General features: G+C 38.5%; 1 protein-coding gene across 5 annotated transcripts in view; it reads right to left on the bottom strand.

Moving 5' to 3' along the window:
• Positions 1–4361: 4361 nt before the first annotated feature.
• The window catches only part of col7a1l (collagen type VII alpha 1-like), a 161684-nt gene continuing 142623 nt past the window's right edge, over positions 4362–23422 (bottom strand). For 4 of the 5 annotated variants that reach the window (XM_036577680.1, XM_036577679.1, XM_036577678.1 and 1 more), the window contains 15 exons: positions 21933–22004; positions 20988–21023; positions 19998–20078; positions 19711–19764; positions 19550–19603; positions 16882–16944; positions 16664–16726; positions 16430–16546; positions 14064–14141; positions 13893–13946; positions 13715–13763; positions 10241–10396; positions 6936–7007; positions 6145–6330; positions 4362–4920 (listed from right to left, as the gene is read on the bottom strand). In XM_036577680.1, coding sequence (XP_036433573.1) covers positions 4907–4920; positions 6145–6330; positions 6936–7007; positions 10241–10396; positions 13715–13763; positions 13893–13946; positions 14064–14141; positions 16430–16546; positions 16664–16726; positions 16882–16944; positions 19550–19603; positions 19711–19764; positions 19998–20078; positions 20988–21023; positions 21933–22004 — 1149 coding nt within the window. In that variant the 3' untranslated portion in view covers positions 4362–4906. The remainder of the gene's footprint in view (positions 4921–6144; positions 6331–6935; positions 7008–10240; positions 10397–13714; positions 13764–13892; positions 13947–14063; positions 14142–16429; positions 16547–16663; positions 16727–16881; positions 16945–19549; positions 19604–19710; positions 19765–19997; positions 20079–20987; positions 21024–21932; positions 22005–23422) is intronic. The other variant, XM_036577681.1, reaches the window with a different exon arrangement.

Genomic DNA, 23422 nt, shown 5'->3' with positions numbered 1-23422 from the left:
GCCAGATTCACTACCAATATAACAACATTATCATAATGACTGTCAACAACATGCCTAACAAACAGGCCTAAAACATCAGAAAAGTCTTCATGAGGCCACAAAGACTAGTCTTAGTCCTGCCTCCATACACACTGCATACTGTCTAAGTGCCACATCATCTGTTCACTGTCTTTGCCTTCCTTTCCTCCAAGGCTCTCCACTTCAGCTCAGTCCGGGATCCCCTAGAATACAGCGTCTGTCCTTAGAGACTCGTTCTCCTCGCCACGCCTTCATCTGGAGCTCTGCCCACTACAGCGTGGACATATCGTGCTGATGAGAAGCAGCCAAACACATCACACGGTAGGGGGGCAGTATGGTCAGTGCTTATATAAGATCAGAATGAACGTTGATGAGGCTTAGTAAAAAGAAAAAAAAAAAAATTAATGAAAAAAGTCTTAGTTAAACAGTTCTTTGAGGATTTTCTGTCTGCCCCCAGGAGACACTGTCCAGACACGACTCAACAGACCGAGCTGAAGAAAAGCCAAAATGGCAGCATTTATTCACAGGATGGAGCTACAAACGCAAGTGAGGGAGAGGTCACGATGTAAACCCACGCACAGTCACACAGTCAGCATCCTACTGTCCAATGAGGCGCCCACTGTGTGTTTTCCTAATTTTAATAACTCACGGATAAAACAGTTCAGATGTTTTCGGTATTGCTGCAAACAGTAAACATAAGGAACACAGTGATAATGACTCCCTGCATCGAAGCGTAGGCCATGCAGTTTAACCCCTGTAACTGAGAAACTGGTACTGTTAATGTTGAGATGATATAGTAAACATAAATATATATATAGCATTCACCCAGGGGTGTAGCCAGCCAACTAGAGGGGGTCTTTTCTCCAAAATGTGGGTCTTTTAACCCCTTAAAATCCCAGGCTTATGAAATACTAAGGCCTATTATTCAGTAACTACATGAACTACAATGCAAACAAGCTGAGCTATTCTTAGATTATAGAAGTGTGCAGTAAAACCTTGGGCCTGCTGGTGGGCCCTGGACATTTAAGGGGTTCAATTCAAGCACAGGGTATTTCACGTAGGTCAGTCTATGACATTTTAAAATCCAAGCTAAAAACATGTCTCTTTTTCATGTGCTTATAATGCAGATCTAAGACTTTATAACGTGTTCCACATCATCTTGTGAGTGACATCACTGCAAAAAACAGTATCTTGTCAAGTGAAATTGTCATAATTCAAGTCAATATAATCAATATTTCTTATTGTGAGATGGTTGTGCACTTATTAATAGATTATTTAGCATTTCTAGAATTTTTAAACCCTGTTTTAAGTCATGTTAAGTAAAATTATCTCAATACACTCTCAGAAATAAGGGTACTAAACGGTCACTGGGGCAGTTCCCCTCTTGTCACTGGGGTGGGACCCTCAAGGGTCCATCTCAGTACCTTTAGTCAGGGAACATAACCGAACCATAATCCACTGAAATGATATGTTCTAAGCTGTACTGACTCCACACACCCCGTCTCGTCTCCAGGCTTTTATTTTACTGTTCTGTTTAAAACATTCGGTTATGAAAAGGTACAAATACAAACTTTTCACCTGGATAAACGTATTTAAGGTTCACAATCAGACCTTAAAAACACTGTTGAACCTCTGAGGGCACATTTACGTTGTTTGTACCTTGATGAACGGAAAATGTACCTGAACAGAACCTTAATTTCTAACAGTGTATACTGGCAGATAATTCAGCTGGTTTCAAGCTCATTTCTTAAAACAAGCAAAATTATCTGCCAATATAGTGAGATAATTTTACTTTAAAAAAATGACTTAAAACAAGCAAAAATGTATGGAAATGAGTTAAATAATCTTATAATAAGCTTAGAACAATCTCAACAGGAGAAATATTGGATATATCAACTACATTTAAGATCATTTTACTTCACAAGATACTACTTTTTGCAGTGATATCAGCAGGATTTCAGTAAAATGAGCACATCGTTTCAGTTTTTCAAATAAACTTCTTGTTTGTTTTATTTCTCATACCTTTTTTAGATAACTGGTATCAATCTCAGGCAGGCTTGTTAATTAGTCTGCCAGGTGATCTGGATTAAAGGGAAACCTACACTAATAAGCAAGTCACAGTTCTCATGCAATACGGGGAGGAAAAAAGATCTTTGAAGACAAAAAGCGTGAAATAGTGCAACGTCTCGCTAAAGACATGAAAACGATTGATATTTCACAAAAACTAAAGGAAGTCAATTCAGAGCAGTTCAGGGCCCAGACGAATACAGATAAAGCCTTATTAGGGAGCGTTTCTGTCAGACAGATGAATGATATTAAAAAGGCAGCTATAAAGAAGCCGCTGTTGAGCAGCAAACAGGTATTAAAGCTGCTGGTGTCTCTGGAGTCTCAAGAACCTCCCAGAGCCGGATCCTCCACAGGCTGGCTGTTGTGGATTAAGCTGTATGTGGGCCACCCTAACCAAAGCTCACAAAGAGAGACGTTTGCAGTGGGATCATAATACATGAAAAATAACTTTCAAACAGTTTTATTCACAGAAGAATGCCGTGCGACACTGAATGGTCCAGACGGATGGAGTTCTGGATGGATGGTGAACGGCCGCCCTGTTCCATCAAGACTGTGACGTCAGCAGGGAGGTGGAGGAGTGATGATTTGGGCTGAAATGTTGGGTGAGATGGTACACTGTAAAAAGTGTCTCGTCAGATCTACCTAAAACGTTACGTCATATGGTAACAGGCAATTGAAGTAGTTTTATTCAACTTAAAAAACTACATTGATTGAAAGAAACGTTCATTCAAAGTATTTATGTAGGTTGATGTGGAGAAGGGGGCGTGGCCGAGCGTCGAATGCGGGGCGGAGAAGCCGGTCTGGCTGAACCAGCGGGCTAAGTAGCTGATTATGCTCACCTGTGCCTTGTTTCTGCCAGCCTACTTATAGCCATCTCTTCTTTCAGCAGGAGTGCAGAGAGAGAAGGAGAACTATGAAGTCATGAGAGCTGAGCTGAGCTGAGCTGGACCAGAAAGAAAGAAAAGAAAGGACTGAAAAGTCCCCGCGAGCGTCTTGTCTTACTTTGTGGGCTGAAAAGCTGAGCGTTTTGCGATGTGTATAAATAATAATAAAAGAAAGCTCTCCGTCTTCACACCTGCCCCCGGCGTCTTTCCTCCACCCATCGTTAAAGTTGCTACAGTTGAATAAAACTGTTTACTTGTTACCACATGAAGTCATTTTTTAGGTAGATCTGATCAGACACTTTTACAGTGTAGGTCCCTTTGGGTCCCTTAATGACCATTCTAAGATATGCGGCGTTCCTAACCATCCACTTTCTGCTATGGTATGAAAAGACAAACTGTGCCTTCTGAAATAAAATTATTATGGTTCTGGTTGCTACGGGGATGACCGGAGAAAATATCATGGTGTGGCCATCATGATCCCCTGACCTCAGTCCTATTGAGAACCTGTGGAGCTTCCTAAAAAGGAAGATCTATGAAGTTGGGCGTCAGTGAACCTCAAAACAGCAGCACTTGGAGGCTATACTGGCATCCTCACCTGAAATCCAGGCAGAAACTATTCATGGACTTACAAGTTCAATGGACGCGTGAGCTGTTATCAATATGTAACATGATCTGTAAACATGTTTTTTGCTATGAATGTCATCATGAATGTCATTGTGACCAACATATTTTGTGTATTTTGTGTTCTTCTCAAAATATCAGTAGAGCCATTGTCATAATCAGTACTTCCACTTGTAATAACATCAACATTTTAATATAATTGTTGAGGATAAAAAAGGCTTAAACGCTCTAACTGTTCGGGAAAAACAAAGAAAAATGGCATTTGCATAATAATTTGGAACGCAGTGCATTTTTTACTGCACTTTGTTTTCAGCACTGCACCTTTAACGAGCTAATTTAATAACACTTATGGTTTCTGTCTTTTAAGTAGCTTGTACTTCCTTTTAAAGGGGAATTCCACCAATTTTTTAAAAAAAAATTTGTATAATTAAAACAAAGATGTAAACAGTAAGTCTTTCGGAGTAGTTTGATGTGAAATGGTTCATTGTAGAGAAACTTACCAACTCAGATTTCCTTACAGTGTTGGGCCTTAAGCAACATTCTTGTGACCATTTCATATAATAACGTCATGTGAGGGAGCTTTTAGAGGCATTTCAGCCGTCTGGTTCCTATCACCACCACTGTAAACAGTTCTGGCTTTCTCTAGAACAGAGCGTTTCACTTCAAACCACTCTAAGTGACTTTGTTTACATGGTGATGCTTTAATTATGCAGAACAATGAGTAAAATTCCCCTTTTGAGTTTGAAGAAAACTGAAACTGACCATTTCAGTTTTTTTGGTAGGTTACATTAATAGCATTCACCAAAGAACCTGAATCCAGTGATTCATACCTGCATGAGTACTTTGATAAAATTATCTTAATTATTGTAATTATTCTAACTGTGTTATAATTATTGATGGGCTATTTTAGCCCCAAAATGAGACCGAGTGTCTATGCGTCTATTAAAGGCATGGTGTGATTCCATTTTAACAGGTTTTCTGACGTTTTTAGGACCTGTTAGGTGAAACGACCCACTCGACCCCCTCTTTGGCTACACCCCTGCCACCTGTCAGCATAGCAATGGAAATTATAGCTGTGTATCAATATAGCAGCACAACAATGCCTGGCTCTTAGTATCTCAACATACTTCAGATGTATGATGACATGAAATTAATTACATTCAAACCAATTTACAAATATGTAAGAAATGCATACACAGCAAAAATGCACTATACACACACATAAGGGACTAACAAGACCTTTAACACAAAAACAACATTAATCACTGGGAAAACAGCACTCAGAGAGGGTCTGCTAAACAGCAGACGAGGCATCATCAGGACCCCGGATCTGCATAAATAAACAACACAAAGATGTTAAAATGCAGTCATTACAGCACTGTTAGTATATCACTGTTGTCATAAATCCTGATCTCAGATAAAAAGGTCCTAAACTGTCACTCTTGTCACTGGGGTGGGACCCTCAAGGGTCCATCTCAGTACCTTTAGTCAGGGAACATAACTGAACCATAATCCACTGAAATGATATGTTCTAAGCTGTACTGACTCCACACACCCCGTCTCGTCTCCAGGCTTTTATTTTACTGTTCTGTTTTAAAACATTCGGTTATGAAAAGGTACAAATACAAACTTTTTACCTGGAAAAACTTATTTAAGGTTCACAATCAGACCTTAAAACCACTTTGAGGGAACATTTACACTGTTTGTACCTTCATAAAGGAAAAATGAACTCGCACAGCACCTACAGCGACAGTGTGCTGGCTCATTCATCATGAAATGTTCTCTGTTTATAAATGGAGTATGTCAACATATTGACTTAGCACCTCAAAAGAATGACTTGTTTTCTCAGAATATTGAGTTAATATGTCAAACTAATGACTGTGTTTTCAGAATACTGATTTACTATTTTAAAATAAGGACTTTTTTCTCTAAATATTGATGTAATAGCTCGAGAAAAATGATGAGAAAAGGACTTTTTTCTCTTAATATTGACTTAATATTTTAAACTAATGACTGTGTTTTCAAAATACTGATTTGCTATTTTAAAAGGATTTTTTTTCTGGAAATATTGAATTAATATCTTAAAATAATGATTACTTTATCAAAATACTGACTTTATATATTATAATAATTACTTTTTTTCTCAAAAGATTGACTATGTTGAAATAATGACTTATTTTCTTGAAATATTGATTTAGTATCTCAAAATAAAGAGTTTTTTTCTTGAAATATTGAGTTAATATCTTAAAATAATGAACCATTTCTTTGAAATATTGATTCAGTATCTCAAATCAATGAGTTATTCCATTTCAAGAAAGTAAACAACTATTTCAGGATAAATCATTAATTCAAAATATGTCAATATTCGGGGTAAACAAGTCATTATTTCAGCATAGCAAGTCAATATTTTGAGAAAACAGACATGTACCGGATTGATTGTCACTCTCACTCCTCAGGTAAATACGTCAGGCTCACTGTTTACAACTGAACTGCCGTTATGGTCCATTCTGACCGTATAATCACCCTCACAGGCTGTGAGTGACTGACTCATTACCTCTCTGGTCCAGGCTGCAGTAGGTCTGGCAGTCGTGTTTTGTGCTGAAGCGGTTTCCGTTTCCTCCGCAGCCGCTGTAGACGAAGGGCCGACACTCTCCAGAGCTCAGGTGGAAGTACCAGAGCAGCACGTACTCAGAGCAGTGACCCTCAGACATCGGCTCGAGACACACATCCGTGACAGAGCCTGCAGAGAGACACTGACACGTTTGTCTGAAAAGTCTGAGAGAACATTGTAAATGTGGTATTTTTTTTCCATTTAAACCTGGAAATAAATAATAAAAGCTTTTAGAATCTTATATCTAATATTTTAAGACAAAGAAAAGTTATGACAATTAAAATGAAGAAGAAATATTACAAATTCTGCACTATTTCTAGGTCACTATTCAAATTCAAGCAAATTGACCACGTTAAGGTCAGATTTTTTTTAGTCTTGTTTCTTGCATTGAAGCTCGTGTTCAGTCGACTCTCAGATGGATTTGATCTACTGATCAGAGGCTTTTGCTCAAGCTTATGGAGCCCATGCCAGCTTGAGTGCACACTGTCTTTAAAGCAAAAGGGGGACACACCACCAAATACTAAGAAATTCTGAAATTCAGGTAAACAATTAAAGATTCTACTTTTACTCAGATTGTTATGCTGATAAAATAATTTGTAATGAGATTTTTGTATTAAATTGGAAAGAAATGCAAAATAGAAGCATTTTCACTAGTGGCCTCAGACTTCCAGACCTCACTGTATTTATAGCCATGATTTTAATGTATTTATTTAAATGCATGAATGTGAAGTCACCACTCTTACCTGGTGGGTGCCTGAAAGCATGTCTCCTCTCTCTCTCTGACTGCGATGTCTCCTCACTGACTCCTGCGAGGCACAAACAGGTGAATTCAGCGCATTAATCACCTGGTGATTTGAGCAGTCGGTACTAAGTGCCCTTCACAGCAGCGTCCCTACACACCCATAATCAGCCTCTTAAATACCAGCAGTGTCTGTGTGGGAGAGACTTTAAGACACGACCGGCTCCAACAAACAGGACCAAATAGTTCATGTTAGAATCATAAATAGAAACAGCAATCTGGAACCAGGCCCTATTCAGAGGGAAATTCCATCAGATTTTTCAAAATTTCTGCATAATTAAATGGCTAAGATGTAAACAAAGTCATTCAGAGTGGTTTGGTGTGAAATGATCTATTGTAGAGAAACTTACTGAGTCAGAATTGTTCACAGTGGTGGTGATAGGAACCAGACGTCTGAAGAGTTTAATACCTTTTCACAGTCCCTCAAATGAAGTCATTACATGAAATAGTTATGAATACACTGCCTGATATCTGTAACATTGTTTACAGACATCTGGCAGCTCATTGCCCTCCTGGACAATACATCACACCTCCTTCATGACCTGCTGGTCAGACGTAAGGAACAGTACAGCAGAACAGCAATCGCACTGTTGTACTGTGCCAGGACATTACTGTATACTGAGCTACTGACAGGACAGGCTTACTGGGCACCAGCTGGACATTATATCTCTCTACTCATTACTATGCACTGCCACTTTGGTTATACATCCATACATACTGCATATTGCACTGCCACTTCTTTACACACCCAGGCATATTGCACAACTGTTAACATCTGTTATCGTTTACAGTGTTTAGTCACTCAGTTCATTCACTGGACGTGACATGCACCACTGCATTGTCACCTGCACAATATTTATGTGATTTTACTTACTTATTTTGGCGCTGCACATTATATTTTATGGTTGTTTTAGTATATTTTATTACATATCTTTACTTTTTCTACACTGTAAAACTCACTGCACATTTTAATGAAACAATTAATTTTATTTAAGTTAATACAACTTAAATACTACAGAAATTTGGACGAACTTAATCTGAAAAAATCAAATTAACTCAAAAATGAACTGTTGAGAGGTAACTAACTAACTCAAGGTAACTTCACTTAAATGTATAATATTCACTATTTTTATTTAACTTGACTTTACATGCAAATACAAACAGGCTGATAATGGGTTGTTTTTAAAGACTGTTGAAAATTCAGTGTGGCGTAATGATAGACGGCATAAATGTTTACATTGAAATTATTTGGACTTTCATGCTTTTTTCATAACTTTATTTTGATGATATCAGACTCAAAGTTTCCATCAAACGGGAACTTTGAGTTGAATAAACTTATTGCAGTTTAGTTTAGGCTCTCAGCTTTACCTGATCAATGTTTGGTCAATGCAGCCTTGAGTAAAACTAACGTCATTCCTATTGGCTCTTAGTATCATATATTTACATTCTGGGTGTGTCTGTTAACCGTCTATGAGTTGTCATTATCCCCTACCTTCCCTTGTGTCCACTACATTTTATAAACTTTTGTGATTCATGACAATTTTTCCTTTTTTTTCCTTTTTTTCCCTTTCTTTCTTTCCTTTGCTGAGCTGAACAGCTGCCCATCCTGTGTGTTCTGATGCTGCTGCCTCTCTGCCTTGATCGGGTGCCACTGCTCGCCAGCCCTCTGGACCGGCTTGACCACCATTGAGCTTCTTGCTGTACAACGCCGTGCAAACCTCACCCTCACAACCTGACCCCACTGATGCTGCTGCTACATGAACTAATCAAAATTAATCATTTGAACTAATCAATCATTTAAACTAATCAAATTAATCAATCACCCATTACAGAACTGACTCTGTGTGTTTTTCCTTTCTTTCTTTTCTTTGCCGAGCTGAACAGCTGCCCATCCTGTGCGTCTGATGCTGCTGCCTCTTCTGCCTTGATCGGGTGCCACTGCTCGCCGTGCAATCCTCACCCTCACAATCTCCAGCACTGTCGACCAGAGGAGGATGGGTTCCCCTTCTGAGTCCTGGTTCCTCTCAAGGTTTCTTCCTGTTCCTAGGGAGTTTTTCCTTGCCACTGTTGCCACTGGCGACGCTCATGGGGGCTTGGACCCAGACTTCTTTCTGTAATGCTGATTTCCTTGTAAAGCTGCTTTGTGACAACACCTGTTGTAAAATCTGTGTTGAGAGAGCTGAATTACTAAGTTCCTCTCTGCTGAGTGGTTCTGTTGTGGCTAAATGCTGTGAAGACTCCATCTGTGCTCTAGACTGTACTGTCAGTGTTTGGAGAGGTGGTCTGTAGTGACAGCAATACTTCTACTCTTGTTTTGCTCTTTACTGTACTTCATGCTGCTGTAGTAGACTTTAATAGACTTTCCCTCTGGGATTAATAAAGTGACCTATCTATTTATCTGTCTTATGATAGAAGGTTTTGGCCTTTTCAAGGTGTTGTGAGGCAAAATAGTCCCCAAAAGAAAACGTATTTTTCCATATTTACCATCATCAACACTACATGAAAACTTGGAGTGCCTTGTTTAGGTTCACTGATTGTTTTGGATAGTAAATAAAACAGCTGTATGTGTGTTGTAGACATGGTGACCTCTGGTTCCTATCACCACCACTGTAAAGAAATCTGGGTCTGCAATGAACCAATTTCACATCAAACCACCCTGAATGACTCTGCTTACATCTCAACCACTGACTTACGCAGAGATTTTGCAAAAAAATAGATCGAATTCCATTTTAAGCTGATTTTGATTCTGTCATCAGCGAACAGAGGGTTTCAGTAGCATTAGTTAACACTGTGCACACAACTAGAAACATTGCTAATCCACATCTAACGATACCAGCTTCTGATACCCTGTTTATTCTGAGATACTGCTTGACTTTCCACCAGCAGATCTGAGCACTGTTGCATTCGCTGAGCCTTGCAGGAACTCTGCATTGACGTCTTATGGCTATTTCCTGCTTCCCTTGGACATTAATGAACAAGCACAGAGAGAAATCCTTCTGGATGATTAGCCTACACTTTTCTCCTGTGCTAACTCCTCACATTTCACATTGTCAGGCACGGCGTACCACTGTTTTGATGCTCTGTCACACGGCTGACAACCCAAAGAACAAAGCTTTGTGTGCATGTTATAATAAGGCCACTGAAGTCATATCACATAAAAAAAACCTCAGTAAACAGAGTTATGGAGACAGAAAGGAAAGGCGTACTATTTTGAGACTTGCTCATTATCAGCTCTCTTACTTGTGGTATTGTCGTACACTGATGTGGGCTCGGGGTCTGAAACAGTGGGCGAGGCGGTTGTTTCCTCCTCATCCGTTTCCTCTGCTCCGTCCTCCTCCTTCAGAATGCTCCCTTCATCCGGATCATTGGTGTTCACGACGAGAAGGTAGTCTTTGCCTTGATCAAACACAGAGAGCACAGAGAAGCCGTCACAGTTGGCATCCTTTGTTGGACCAAAGTCCTTCAGAGGAAATCTGAAGGGGGCACTTTTGATCAGCTTGACATTGTTAGAACTTTTAACTCTGGTTTAATGATAAAACGCAGTGTGGCATATGCTTCATTTCTGTTAATGGACTTTTTTTTTCTCTCTCTCTCTCTCTTAAGGTTGTTTGTGAATGACTCCTGTAGGCAGTCTGAGCTCAGCAGTCTGTTCCACTGAGAGAACACTCTAGAACACAACAGATGGTGGAACCCATGGGGTCCCCATACTGCAACAGCAGGGGATTCAGCGCACATAACTGTATACGGAGGAGCACAGATCCATACAAAAATCGTGCACGGACCAGCCTTCCACACAGGCACATACACACACTCGTATGCAGAGGTTTGAACACCCCTGGTCAAACAGCTGGTTCTGTTGATTTAAAAATAAAAAGTTAACACTTCCTTTACAGAGAACACATAATAAATATGGCATTGCCTACAAATTTTAGTTCACAGTTTCGATTTAATTGCTGAGTTTAACATATTGAAAAAAATAAAATGTACAGTAAAAAATGTGCCATAACTTTTGTACAGGCCACATTTCATGCTTTATTTTTCCATGAATATGTTAAATGGACTGGCGACCTGTCCAGGGTGTATCCTGCCTTCCGCCCAATGACAGCTGGGATAGGCTCCAGCACCCCACCGCGACCCAGAAGGATAAGCAGTTTAGATGATGTATGTATGTATGAATGTATGTTAAATTCAGCAAATAAACCCTAATTGTGCATTGCAATGTGCAGAAGTGTGTGGCAGCACATTCCTGACTTCTTTCAACTTCAAATGCAAAGTTAAAGTGCTAATTAAATTCTGTATTTAAAATGTGAGTGTGCATTATTACAGACATAATTCAAATTCAGATTCAAGATCACTTTGGACAGAATCATCCTCAGCCTGGTTGGTGAGTGTTAAAATGTCACTAGCAGCAGTCGCTATTGCTACCTCCATATTGTAAACAAGAGTGTAGCTGTGCACCAGTACCACTAATGTTCACACTTTTTCCTCAACATGCCCCGCACTAAAAGTCCCACCCGCAGTGTTTGATTGACAGGAGCACAACTGCAAAGGCGCGATTGTTTTTCCATTTTTAATATGTTGCTTGTTGATATTACATTTTTCCAGCCACTATACACAGAAATGCAAATACAAATACACGTTTCGCATTTGAATTTGATAGCGCACTCACATGGGAAGTGCGATTGTAATAGACATACACAATTTAACTAGCCTTTTCAACATCGCATTAGAATATGTTTCAACTTATTTTTACGTGGAAAATGAACAAATCATGAGATTTAACTGGGCTCTTAAACTTTTGCATGCGATTTTAAAACGTTTTAGTAATCATAGGGAATTATGTTTAACAGCTGTTTATCTAATAAGAATCTATTTGCTCAGAAAACACTGATATTAGAATAAATACAAGTAAACAGTTATAAGTTTATGTATGTCGTTTAACCATTTCCAAACCTCACCATCCAAACATTCTATACCAGTATTATTTGTAAATATCGTCCAATATCTGTTGCATCACTTTCAAAACATTCAAATGCACAGATCTGATCTGAAAATGATTACAAATGAAGAATCACGTTTAAGTACTGATTTAAAACATGAATTTGGCCTGAAAATGTGTAGATGAACGCAACACACTAACCAGTATCAGTATATCAGTGTAATGCTACAGGCATTACAGTATGCAATCCATGAAACATTGTGTTTTTATAAATCAGTTGTACACAATGACTGAGAACTTATCTTAAGCACAAATTCAGAACGAAATTCAAGTGAAATTCAAATGATGGTAACATTTTCTATGAATGTCACCTTTGTAAGCATCTATAAACACATTCATAACATGTTATAATGCATTCATAAGGCATCATAAACATGGCTATAAATATTTATTAAAATGCATTACACGTTATAGCCATGTTTATTATGCATTATGAATTGTTAACATAATACATAATAAGTACTGATCATAACAAATTATAAGAGCTCATAAGTGGTATTTGTCCGCTCTAAGTAAAGTGAAGCGTACTGTACTAAAGCCTCCTCCAGTGTTCAGAGTGAGGCTTCAAGTTGAAGTATTTACTGAAGGATTTACTGAAACACTAAAACATTCACAGTAAAGCACATTACAGGCTTCAAATGTCAGAGTTTAAACTAGAGCTGCCATCAGTGTTTTACCCAATGTGGGAAAGTCAATGTTCACCACCGTTAGCTTGGTATTTGTCTTTACTTTGCGGTCTCCAAGCTGGGACTGACTTCTTTGGCACTGACATTATAACATGTTATGAACACTATTTATAATGCATTATGTAAACAATTCATAATGTATAATAAACATGGCTATAAAGTGTAATTCAGTTTTATAAATGTTTATAATCATGTTTATAATGCCTTATGAATGCATTACAACATGTTATAAATGTGTTTATAGATGCTTACAAACATGACATTCATAGAAAGTGTTACCCAAATGATTTATAAACGAGGCCCCTGGTTTGGCCAATCAGTCCTTCATTATGCTGCAAATCAGGAGCGCTGTAGATGGAATTTAACACATCCATGTGATAGCTGGGAGTATTGAGGTGGAACGTGGAACCAAACTTTGTTCTTTAACTAGCCCCTAAGATATCAGCTTTTTCAAAACACAGAAATTACTTTTAACTGTATTTAAGGTTTTTTTTTTTCGCATCTAATGACACACTGCAAAAATCTTGGCAAGTGAAATGATCTAAAATGATATTAAATCTAGTTGATATATTGTATATGGCAGATAATTATCTGCCAATATATTAAGATAATTTCACTGAAAATAATAAAGTATCCGTAAATAATTTTAATATTAAGTAATATTATTATATTTCTCATTTTTACATCATTGTAAGCTTATTATAATATTACTTATCCTATTTATGGACACTTTTTCTTGTTTTAAGTAAAATTTTATGCCAATGTAGTGAGATAATTTTACTTAAAACAAGTAAAAGTGTCCATAAATAGGTTAAATAATACTATAACAAGCTTACAACAATGTCAAAATGAGAAATATTACATATATCAACTGGATTTAAGATATTTCACTTGGCAAGAGACCATTTTTGGCAGTGTACATGGACTTTTTCTGGCAAAAACACATTTACTGCCAAGATACATGGCTTTAAACTATGTGCTTGGGTGCCTCTTGTATTGTACTGTGTATAACGATACTCGCTGACTCACCACACTTTTCTATCACCTCCTTAGTCACAAGGTCCTTCACCTCCTCTACCTACACGACCAAGAGGGACAAGAAAGGTTTAAGATCCATATAACATCCATATAAATCATATAAATTTGACAATAAAGCTTTGACACAGTCTTTAAGGTGACTGCAGTATTACTGAAGACACAAACTCACTGTAAGTCCTGGATCTCCTTTTTCTCCTTTCCTTCCTTCTACTCCTATCTCACCCTGGAGAGAAAGCACAGACATTGTCCAGGACATCAGAAGCAGGTGCATCCCTCAGCACTCTGGACTTCTCTATACAGAACACAACAGGTTCAGAGCTCTGTGTAGTGAAAAGCTTACATCCAGTCCTCTTTGTCCAGGAATTCCAGGAGGGCCTCTTTGACAAGTCTTCCCTCTGCCTCTTCTACCCTTCTCTCCCTGAGAGGGAGGATACGGTGCGTTAAACACATTTACACACACACTGGCCACTTCATTAAGTCCACCTCCTTGTTTCTACATTCTTTGTCCATTTTATCAGCTCCACTGATCATAAAGGGGCACTTTGTAGTTCTACAATTACAGACTGTTTCTCTGTATACTCAGTTAGCCCATTTCACCCTGTTCTTCAGGGGTCAGGACCCCCACAGGACCCCCACAGAGCACAATTTGGGTGGTGGGTCATTCTTAGCACTGCAGTGACACTGATGTGGTGGTGGTGTGTTACTGTGCGTCGTGCTGGTACGAGTGGATCAGACACAACAGTGCTGCTGGAGTTTTTAAACACCTCAGTGTCACTGCTGGACTGAGAATAGTCCACCAACCAAAAATATCCAGCCAACAGTGATCACTGATGAAGGACTAGAGGATGACCAATACAAACTGTGCAGCAGCAGATGAGCTGTCGTCTCTGACTTTACATCTACAAGGTGGACTAACAAGGTAGGCGTGGCTAATAGAGTGGACAGTGAGTGGACACAGTGTTTAAAAACTCCAGCAGCACTGCTGTGTCTGATCCACTCGTACCAGCACAACACACACTAACACGCCACTACTATGGTGACACACTACTTACCAATAATCTAAAGACCACAAAGTTGATGTTACCATTGCCATTTCCAACGAATTTCAAACAGAAGATACGGCTCGATGTTTAGGTCTCAAATGCAAAATCAACATTATACAGATGAAGATATGACAACAATAGTAGATAATTCTCTCACATCCTTGGAGGACACCAAGTTTTGACTGAGTTCCCTTTGAATTCTCTTTCAGCGTGTTCGCAATCATCAGATATATCTGCTTGTGAGGGTCTGAAGCACAAACCCACATTACAAAGTGTTCTTCCTCACGTTGTGTGCAGTTGCACATTTCCACCAGAGAGGCCTCCAAATCCCCAAAACTTACAGAGTGTAGCTTTGATCAATAATGTAAGAATTTAGACATCATTTAGAATCTGCTTGTGTGTGTGTGCTATTCACCAGACCCCTGGCCGTACAAATTATTTATTAATATTTGTTGAAGACATGGTATGTGATCAGTGGGTCATTCTCCATTTGGAGTGGGAATTCAAGTGGATACATTTTAAAAAAAACTATTTCTTTCATCCCAAAACTAAATAATCTTAATATGTCCTTTAACATCTCCTATTATCATATATGCAAAAAGGGGAACTTAATTCCAAACATATTTAACAGTCACTGGTGTTGTATGAACATGGTGTAACACCAGTGACAGTGACTCCAGAGATATTCTGGTTAAAACTGAGGATTTTGTAAATCGACTGACTCGTTGGTGGTTCAGGTGACCTTGTGCAACTATTTAAAATCAGTAATATGGCATTATTTTGACATTGTTGGTAATAAAAATTATTTATATTTTAATTACCCAGCCATTAAAGCACACAACACCGGTGACACATAGAGGTTATGTGCTGCCTGATAAACAAAATTATTAATAAATTAATGAAATATAGTGAGTGAGTGTGACTCGCCTTCTCAGGCCTTGATACGCTTCCTCTCTGATGAGCCTCGACCCAAAGAAGCGGTTTAATAGAGCTAAAAAGACTGTGTTAAAATGTAACATAAGAGTCCTGATAACACCAGTGACCAAAATCTCTGTGACAAATTAATTTTTTAAATTAAATACATAATTTTTAAATGTAGTGAAACGTTAATGATATAAAAAGTAAACATGAATCTGTTTTATACAAATTCCAAAGTTAAACCTCTTAAAAATATTATTTTATATTAAAAATTGTTTCTCAAATGTTGAAAATTGGTTTTGTGACGAGCTGTTTTACAAATGCAGAGCGATTGAAACAGGATAAAAAAGAAAAATCAGAGAATCATAAGGGAAAAGTGTTATTTAATCTTAGGTCAACTGTGTAACCCACATACCCACTTTTGGAGCTGTGCCTGATATTTTAAGCATCTTTTTGAGCCCTGCAACCTTTGTGACATTGTTTTCCCTCCAAATGGAGAACGACCCTAGTAGCTTGCCTATAAATATAACTGATGCAAATGTAAATATAACTCTATATATTTGGACACTTGTTTGGCTCTAGCATGGCTATAGATAAATCAATTAAACTGATCACATTCACAGGAGCTGCATGCAAACATGGAACACTGTGAGTAGACTGAATACTCTAGTGCCAACATCACTACGATTCAGCCTTAAGTCTCGAGTCCTGCAGCTTTACAGCACTGGACTACCCCCATTAATACCTTAGGTCCAACTTCCCCTTTGGGCCCAACTGGTCCAGGGCGGCCAGGAGCTCCGTTGGGACCCTGTGCACCTGGTGATCCCTTAAAACCAGGGAAACCTGGAAAACCTGTAGCTCCCTTCAGAAGAACAAAGCACATGGCAATCATTTATACATAGTCCTAGACTGTACTAGTACTAGACTGTGATTACAGCCAGGATCCTCTTAATGAGGAAAAGGTTCAATACAAAGTTACCTTCTCTCCCTTTTTCCCTGGTGCACCATCAAGTCCATTCAGGCCTCCATCGCCTTTATCTCCCTACAACAAATCGTTTTATAACTCACCATATTTTAATCAAACAAGCAGATCATCATTTTAGTGTTACACAGAGTATAGTTTCAGATTATGGGTTTAATGATTCTGATTATGATGGAAATAAAGATGAGGAGGGTTATTTTTTTGGTGCCACTTACTTTTCTTCCAGGGAGTCCATTCAGTCCTGGGATGCCCGGAGTCCCCGGCACTCCAGCACTGCCCTGTGTTTGATATTCAGCAGTATTATATCCAGTTAAATCATATAGGTGATAAACACTACTGCATTATGATTATGCTGAACCATCAAGTGACATAATAATATTTGAATATTATACATATATGTGTTTCATTCAGTTGGTGAATGAAAAAAAGGATTTTTATTGTCATTTCAATTATTATTATTATTGTTGTTGTTGTTACTGTTGTTGTTGATCACCGATCAACAATTACTGTCATATCAAATATAATTAAAGGCTAATCCATAGGATACTTTCTATTGGAAGGTGTCTGTCCCAAACCCTAACCCATACATTTTTTTTTTCAAGTTTTTTTTTAAAGATAGTTTTATTAGTATTTCTTTTAAAGTGAAGATAAAATATTTATATCTATCAAGGATTAAATAAAAAATGTATCATGACTTGAAAAAAAAAAACATTCAAAAAATGCTGTTTCACGTTTTCATGTCTCTAATGAAGCACAGAGTTTTAGTCAGTAGGCGGAGTCCTCTTTTAGCCACACCCCTGCATTTTAGAGCAGGAAGTGAGGCTGCATCCCTGTCCCTCATGGCCACATGGTGAGCAGTTAGATCCCATTGTTTTGAACTAAATGTGTCCCAAAGTGTGAAAATCAGTGTGGAACTTTAAGAACTGTCACTACCAAAAAACAGATTTTCTACAATTAAATACTTTTTTGTGTTATAATGAAAAATATGATGATTTAATGTGTGTACAGCTGTTCAAAATGAAAAATGTTCTAATGTAATAATAATTTGAATACACTGATTTTTTTATCAACCGTTATATCTCCTGCTCGATTTGTGTTCGAGTGTTGAATCTCGGTGTGTGGCTGAGCGTGACGCGATTGCTTAGCGCACCACTTATCAACAATCTCATTGGAGGCCACTCAGCTCATTTGCATAAAGTTAGTGCAGAAGGAGAGAGAGCAGCCTAGGAAGGTTTGATGTGTCAGCTGTATGCGTATACTCTCAGCTCTCGCCGCGTTATTACGTGTTATGATACACTCGGTTTGCTGTAAATTAACCAACAAACATTCAATCTAAATGAAAAAAGAAAAGGCAAATCATTTTGTATGATAATCCATTCACATCACATATATGCTGCTTAAAATTTCAGCTCCCCCAACTTAAAACACCTTCCTGTGTTCTTGAGCCGAAACAAGTGTCAAGAGGTTGATGAAAGTTAACCTGAAGCAACTGCACTTTTTTTTTCTTTAAAGAAGTCAAGTCGGCTTTATTGTCAATACTACAATATGTACAGGACATACAGAGTATTGAGACTGCATTACTCTCAGACCCCATGGTGTAGCGATAACATTAAATAGACAGTAAACAGGAAAAGTGTGAATTTAAATAGACATTAAATAGACACTAAACACTAATCGTAAAAATGAACACTAATTGTAGAAAAATAGAATAATAAAAAATATATAAATATAGAAGGTGCTGAAATTAACACTAAAGTGACATGAGGCGCAAACAGATTAAGGTCTGTGGGTATAAATAGTGCAAATATAAACAGTAGTGCAATTAGACTGAGCTTATGGAGCTGTTGAAGTGATGAGTGCATAACAGAAAGTGATGAAAACAACAGCTTTATGACATGATAGACATGATAATGAAATGAATGTCTCTAAAATGTTTGACATTTTTCCATTTTTTATCTATTTTGAATGTCACAATCTCAGAGTGAGATTTTGAACAAGAAGAATTTCATCCATCCATCATCTAAACCGCTTATCCTTCTGGGTCACGGTGGGGTGCTGGAGCCTATCCCAGCTGTCATTGGGCGGAAGGCAGGATACACCCTGGACAGGTCGCCAGTCCATCACAGGGCAGACAGACAGACATACACATTCACACACTCACTCACACCTAGGGGCAATTCAGCATGTCCAATCAGCCTGACTGCATGTCTTTGGACTGTGGGAGGAAACCGGAGTACCCGGAGGAAACCCACGCAGACACGGGGAGAACATGCAAACTCCACACAGAAATGACCCTGGCCGCCCGGCCAGGAATCGAACCCAGGCCATCTTGCTGTGAGGCGACAGCGCTACCCACTGCGCCACCGTGCCGCCCATAGAAGAATTTCATTCTCAAGAAAAATCTTAGTTTATTTGTTTGCTTATTTGTTTGTTCATTTGTTATGTGTTTGGTTGTGCTAAAAAAAGACCCTCAGTTCTCTGGTCCCCCAACATTCTTTGGTATTAAAACCAGTATTGAATATCAATACTTTTCAACGTAATGGGCCGCATTTACCAACCATTCTTAAGAGGAAATTTCTTCTTAAAACCCACTTAGGCAGTTTTTACGATTCTGATATTCGCCAGTGTTTTCTTATCTGGGATTTGTTCTCAGGTTAGAACAGAATCTACACACTCAAGAGCACAAAGGTGAGAACAGTTCTGCAGTTTAAGAACACGTCATGAATCTGACGTAGACTTAGGACCTTTCTCAAGAACACACTTAAGAACAAACTTAAGGGACATATCGGTGAATGAGGCCCAGTGTACTGAAGTTGGAGATTTCAGTGTTGTTACTGCACTAACTGTATGTTATTGAATATTTATTGCAGCCCTAATGAATACCTGTTCTCCGTCTAGTCCAGGGCTGCCCATCCGTCCCGGTAAGCCTCGGAAGCCCTGAAGCGAAACAGGTCCGAGCTGTGAATGTCTGATGTATGATTGATTTTTACACTAAAGTATAAAGTTTGTACAGAATGGCTCAGGGCTGCAGGTTAGAGCTCTACCTTTTCTCCTTTAATGCCATTGTCCCCCGGCAAACCGTGCTCTCCTTTCTCCCCCTGTACGCCAAAGCAGAGCCACACAGAAACAACAGGTTTATTAAATCCTGCTTCAGGTTACAATCCTACCTTAGCTTACGATCTGCTTCATAACCGGGAATTTATAGCAACAAGCCAGTTTAAGTGGCATTTTTCTTTGTTTCAACTTTTTCAAAGAGTCTGTGTGAAAACATCTCCTCCAGTCTGAAAAAGGATCTACAGAACTAATCAATGAATTAAGTCTTCATTCTTACCTGGTCACCCTTTTGGCCTTGCAGACCCATGTCTCCCTTGTCACCTTTATCACCGTCCAGTCCATCTGCTCCTTTACGACCCTATTAAGGAGACACTGCTGTTTTATATGCCTGTAAGGACCATCCTACCAAATTAGTTCAAACTGCAGTCCCAAAAAACTATATAAAAACAAAGAAGTATTCAGAGCTTAGATATTCACAACAACTGTGTTATGATCTGTTCAAATCCGAGGCATTAATTGGGAGAGTAATAAGCTAAATATATACAAAATCATCATTTATAGGGTTTTTGTCTGTCCCAAACCGTACATTCACACTTGTGAAAATAATACTTACATTTTTTTCTTTTTTTTTTTAAGTGAAGCTGAACTTTTTTATGAGCGATTTTTCATTTATGAGTTTAATTTTGAAATTAAAAAATGCTGTCTCATGTTTTCATATCACTACCGAAACACAATTAATTTTAGTCCATAGGCCTTATTTTAGCCAACCAGGAGGTGAGCCTGCATCCCTGCCCCTCATGGCCACATGGTGAGCTGTTGGATCCCATTGTTTTAAAATAAAAGTGTCACAAAGTCTAAAAATCAGTGTGGAACATGAAGAATTGTCATTACCGAAACATCGTTTCTGCACTTAAATGCTCACAGCTGTGTTTGCTGGTCATGTACTGACTGTGTTTTTGAGTTTTGCTCAAAATGAGCTAAATCGTCACTACTGAAACAGTCTCCACTGAAACAGTCTCCACTGAAACAGTCTCCACTGAAACAGTCACTACTGAAACATTTGGTAAGTTTCAGTAGTGTTATTATTGTTTTGGTAGTGACAAAATGGAATGTTCACTCGTTTGTCAAAGCAGAAGGATTTTAGTCTGAAGTCCAAGTAAAATACATTTTGAAACCTTTAAATCAACTCGTTTGAAATGATCCATAAACATTCTGATTCAAATTTTAAGACAATCAAATATTACAACTGCGAACTCTTGAAACTCACCACTTCTCCGTTGATACCTGGCTCTCCTGCCTCACCCTGCGGACAGGACGACAAGAAAAATGCAAAAAGTGCAAAATGAAACAATCCTGACTTTCATATGAAAAAGTTTGGACACTCCTGGTCAAATTCCATGTTTTGTTTGATGTGAGTGAAAATACATCCTCTACAGAGAACACACTTCTGCACAATTTAAAGGACAGTCGCTGTTTATTTGCTCAATTTATCATACTGGAAAAAAACGCAACCTAAAACGTGGCCTGTCCAAAAGTTATGGTGCATTTTATACTTTATCTTTTATTGTTTTCCAATGTGTAAAACTTAGCAAATAAACAGAAATTGTGCAGTAAACTTGTTCTCTATAGAGGAGACTTAATTTGACTAATTTGACTTGGAATATTCAAACATTTGCATATGACTTTAGGAATCCAATTGTACATGTATCAAACATAATACTTTACCTTAAGCTACACTGCAAAAAATTATATCTTAAAAAGTGTAAACATCTTACATGTAGTAATATATCTAATATTTCTCACTATGAGACAGTTTGAAGAATATAATAAGATTATTCCACCAGTTTCTACACATTTTTGTTTGTTTTAAGTAATTTTATCTCGTGAAAGATCATTTTACTCGTTTTGAGAAATAATGGAGATAATTTTGTGATAATTTATTTCAAGAAATAATGCTTAACAAGTAATATGATCTGCTAATAGAATAAGATACTTTAATAGGATACAGTTACTTTAATTAAAATGTCTGGAAATAAGTTAAATAACCTTACAATGGTCTTACAACAATCCCATAATGAGAAATATTACATGAAATGACCACACCTAAGTTGTTCTCATTTGCTAAGATATCATTATTTGCAGTGTAAGAAAGCTCTTCAGTCAATTTATGGCTAATTTCTCAGAAAAACTACTAAGCAGTTCCAAATCTGACCTTTTGTCCTACAGGGCCTCGAGCCCCGAAGGGCCCCATCTTTCCTTTGGTCCCGGCCTCTCCCTTCACACCCTGCCATTACAGTCAGATAAGAAAGCGTCAGCATCACCTCCGTCACTTAAAGATTTCACCTCAGTACCATGAATATGATCTGCATAAGTGACCAGTGTAACATCATGACATCACTGACTCAGATGAGTCAGAGGCAGTTACAGTCATTTCATTAATGCTTTTTATCACTGGGAATTTGATTAATACCATTTATCACAGGAAATGTTTATTTAATGCACAAAATGGCCCACTGAGAGTTCAGTCTCACTCTCAGCGAGGCCTTCACTCACACAGGCATGCGATTATAAACAAGATAAAAATAACAACATCATGATCACAAAAGGCACGAAAAACAACATTAAACAGCCATCAGTGAAATGGCCATCCAACAGTGCCCTGAAATGGCTTAGTTGACCAGCGACTGCAGTTTAACTGTTGTTTGGAAGCCCCTGAAATGAAATGATGCAGTTTTAGTGAACCCAGCAGTCAATGACGCAAACAAGTAAAAAGAGAGAAAGAAACGAACAAAAGCTGATATCTTCCAGGTGAATTCTGAAATGAAAATATCAGGAGTGTCCACTAAAAACGATAAAGCATTTAACACCTTAGATGGCCAGGGCTCACTGGCAGGCCCTAAGTTTTATTACACACTTCTATAAGCTAAGAATAGCTCAGCCAGTTTGCATTGAAGCCCCTGTAGTAGAGGTATACGTGGGACTGTTTTTTCAGTCCCGCTCCCGCCCGCTCCCACAATATTTCATCCCGCTCCCGCCTGCAGAAAAATCTGAATCATTTGTCCCGCTCCCGCCCACAACCGAAACGTTATGGCAAACTGACATCCAATATCTGACAAAGTCTATTCACAAATACATTATTCTCTGCTGAAATAATGCGGCAGTCATGGTCATCAGGCTCACTGTGAGTAACTTCAAACACCATTTGTTCCCAATAAACACAGAGCAGGAATTAAACCACAGAATGGATATTTTGTGGTATTTTGCTGGGCAGCTGTGGCCGTCGGACTGAAGGCTCCTCCATCTCTGTAAGCTATGAGAATTTGTGTTTATCATGTGATCGGTTGCTTGGCAACTTTTTAAAATGACTTCATTAATTTTAATTGCTTTACTGTTATCATTTTAGCCCTGCGATGGACTGGCGACCTGTCCAAGGTGTATCCTGCCTTCCGCCCGATGACAGCTATGATAGGCTCCAGCACCCCACCGCGACCCAGAAGGATAAGCGGTTTAGAAGATGTATGTATGTTTATGTGTATGATTAGTGATCGTTCTACTTTATTTAGGCTACTCATTCATTTGCAGGATTTCTCTTCATGCATGCTTCGGCTCGCTCCTGCCTGTTCCCGCACACAACACTAAAAATTAGTCCTTCTTATTGTGGGGGTCCCACCAGAATCCATGGGAGTGCAGCCCCCTAGCTTA

The sequence above is a fragment of the Colossoma macropomum genome, unplaced genomic scaffold (genome assembly GCF_904425465.1).
Source record: "Colossoma macropomum unplaced genomic scaffold, Colossoma_macropomum, whole genome shotgun sequence".
NCBI classification, from domain to species: domain Eukaryota; kingdom Metazoa; phylum Chordata; class Actinopteri; order Characiformes; family Serrasalmidae; genus Colossoma; species Colossoma macropomum.
This window is presented reverse-complemented; position numbering and strand designations above follow the sequence as displayed.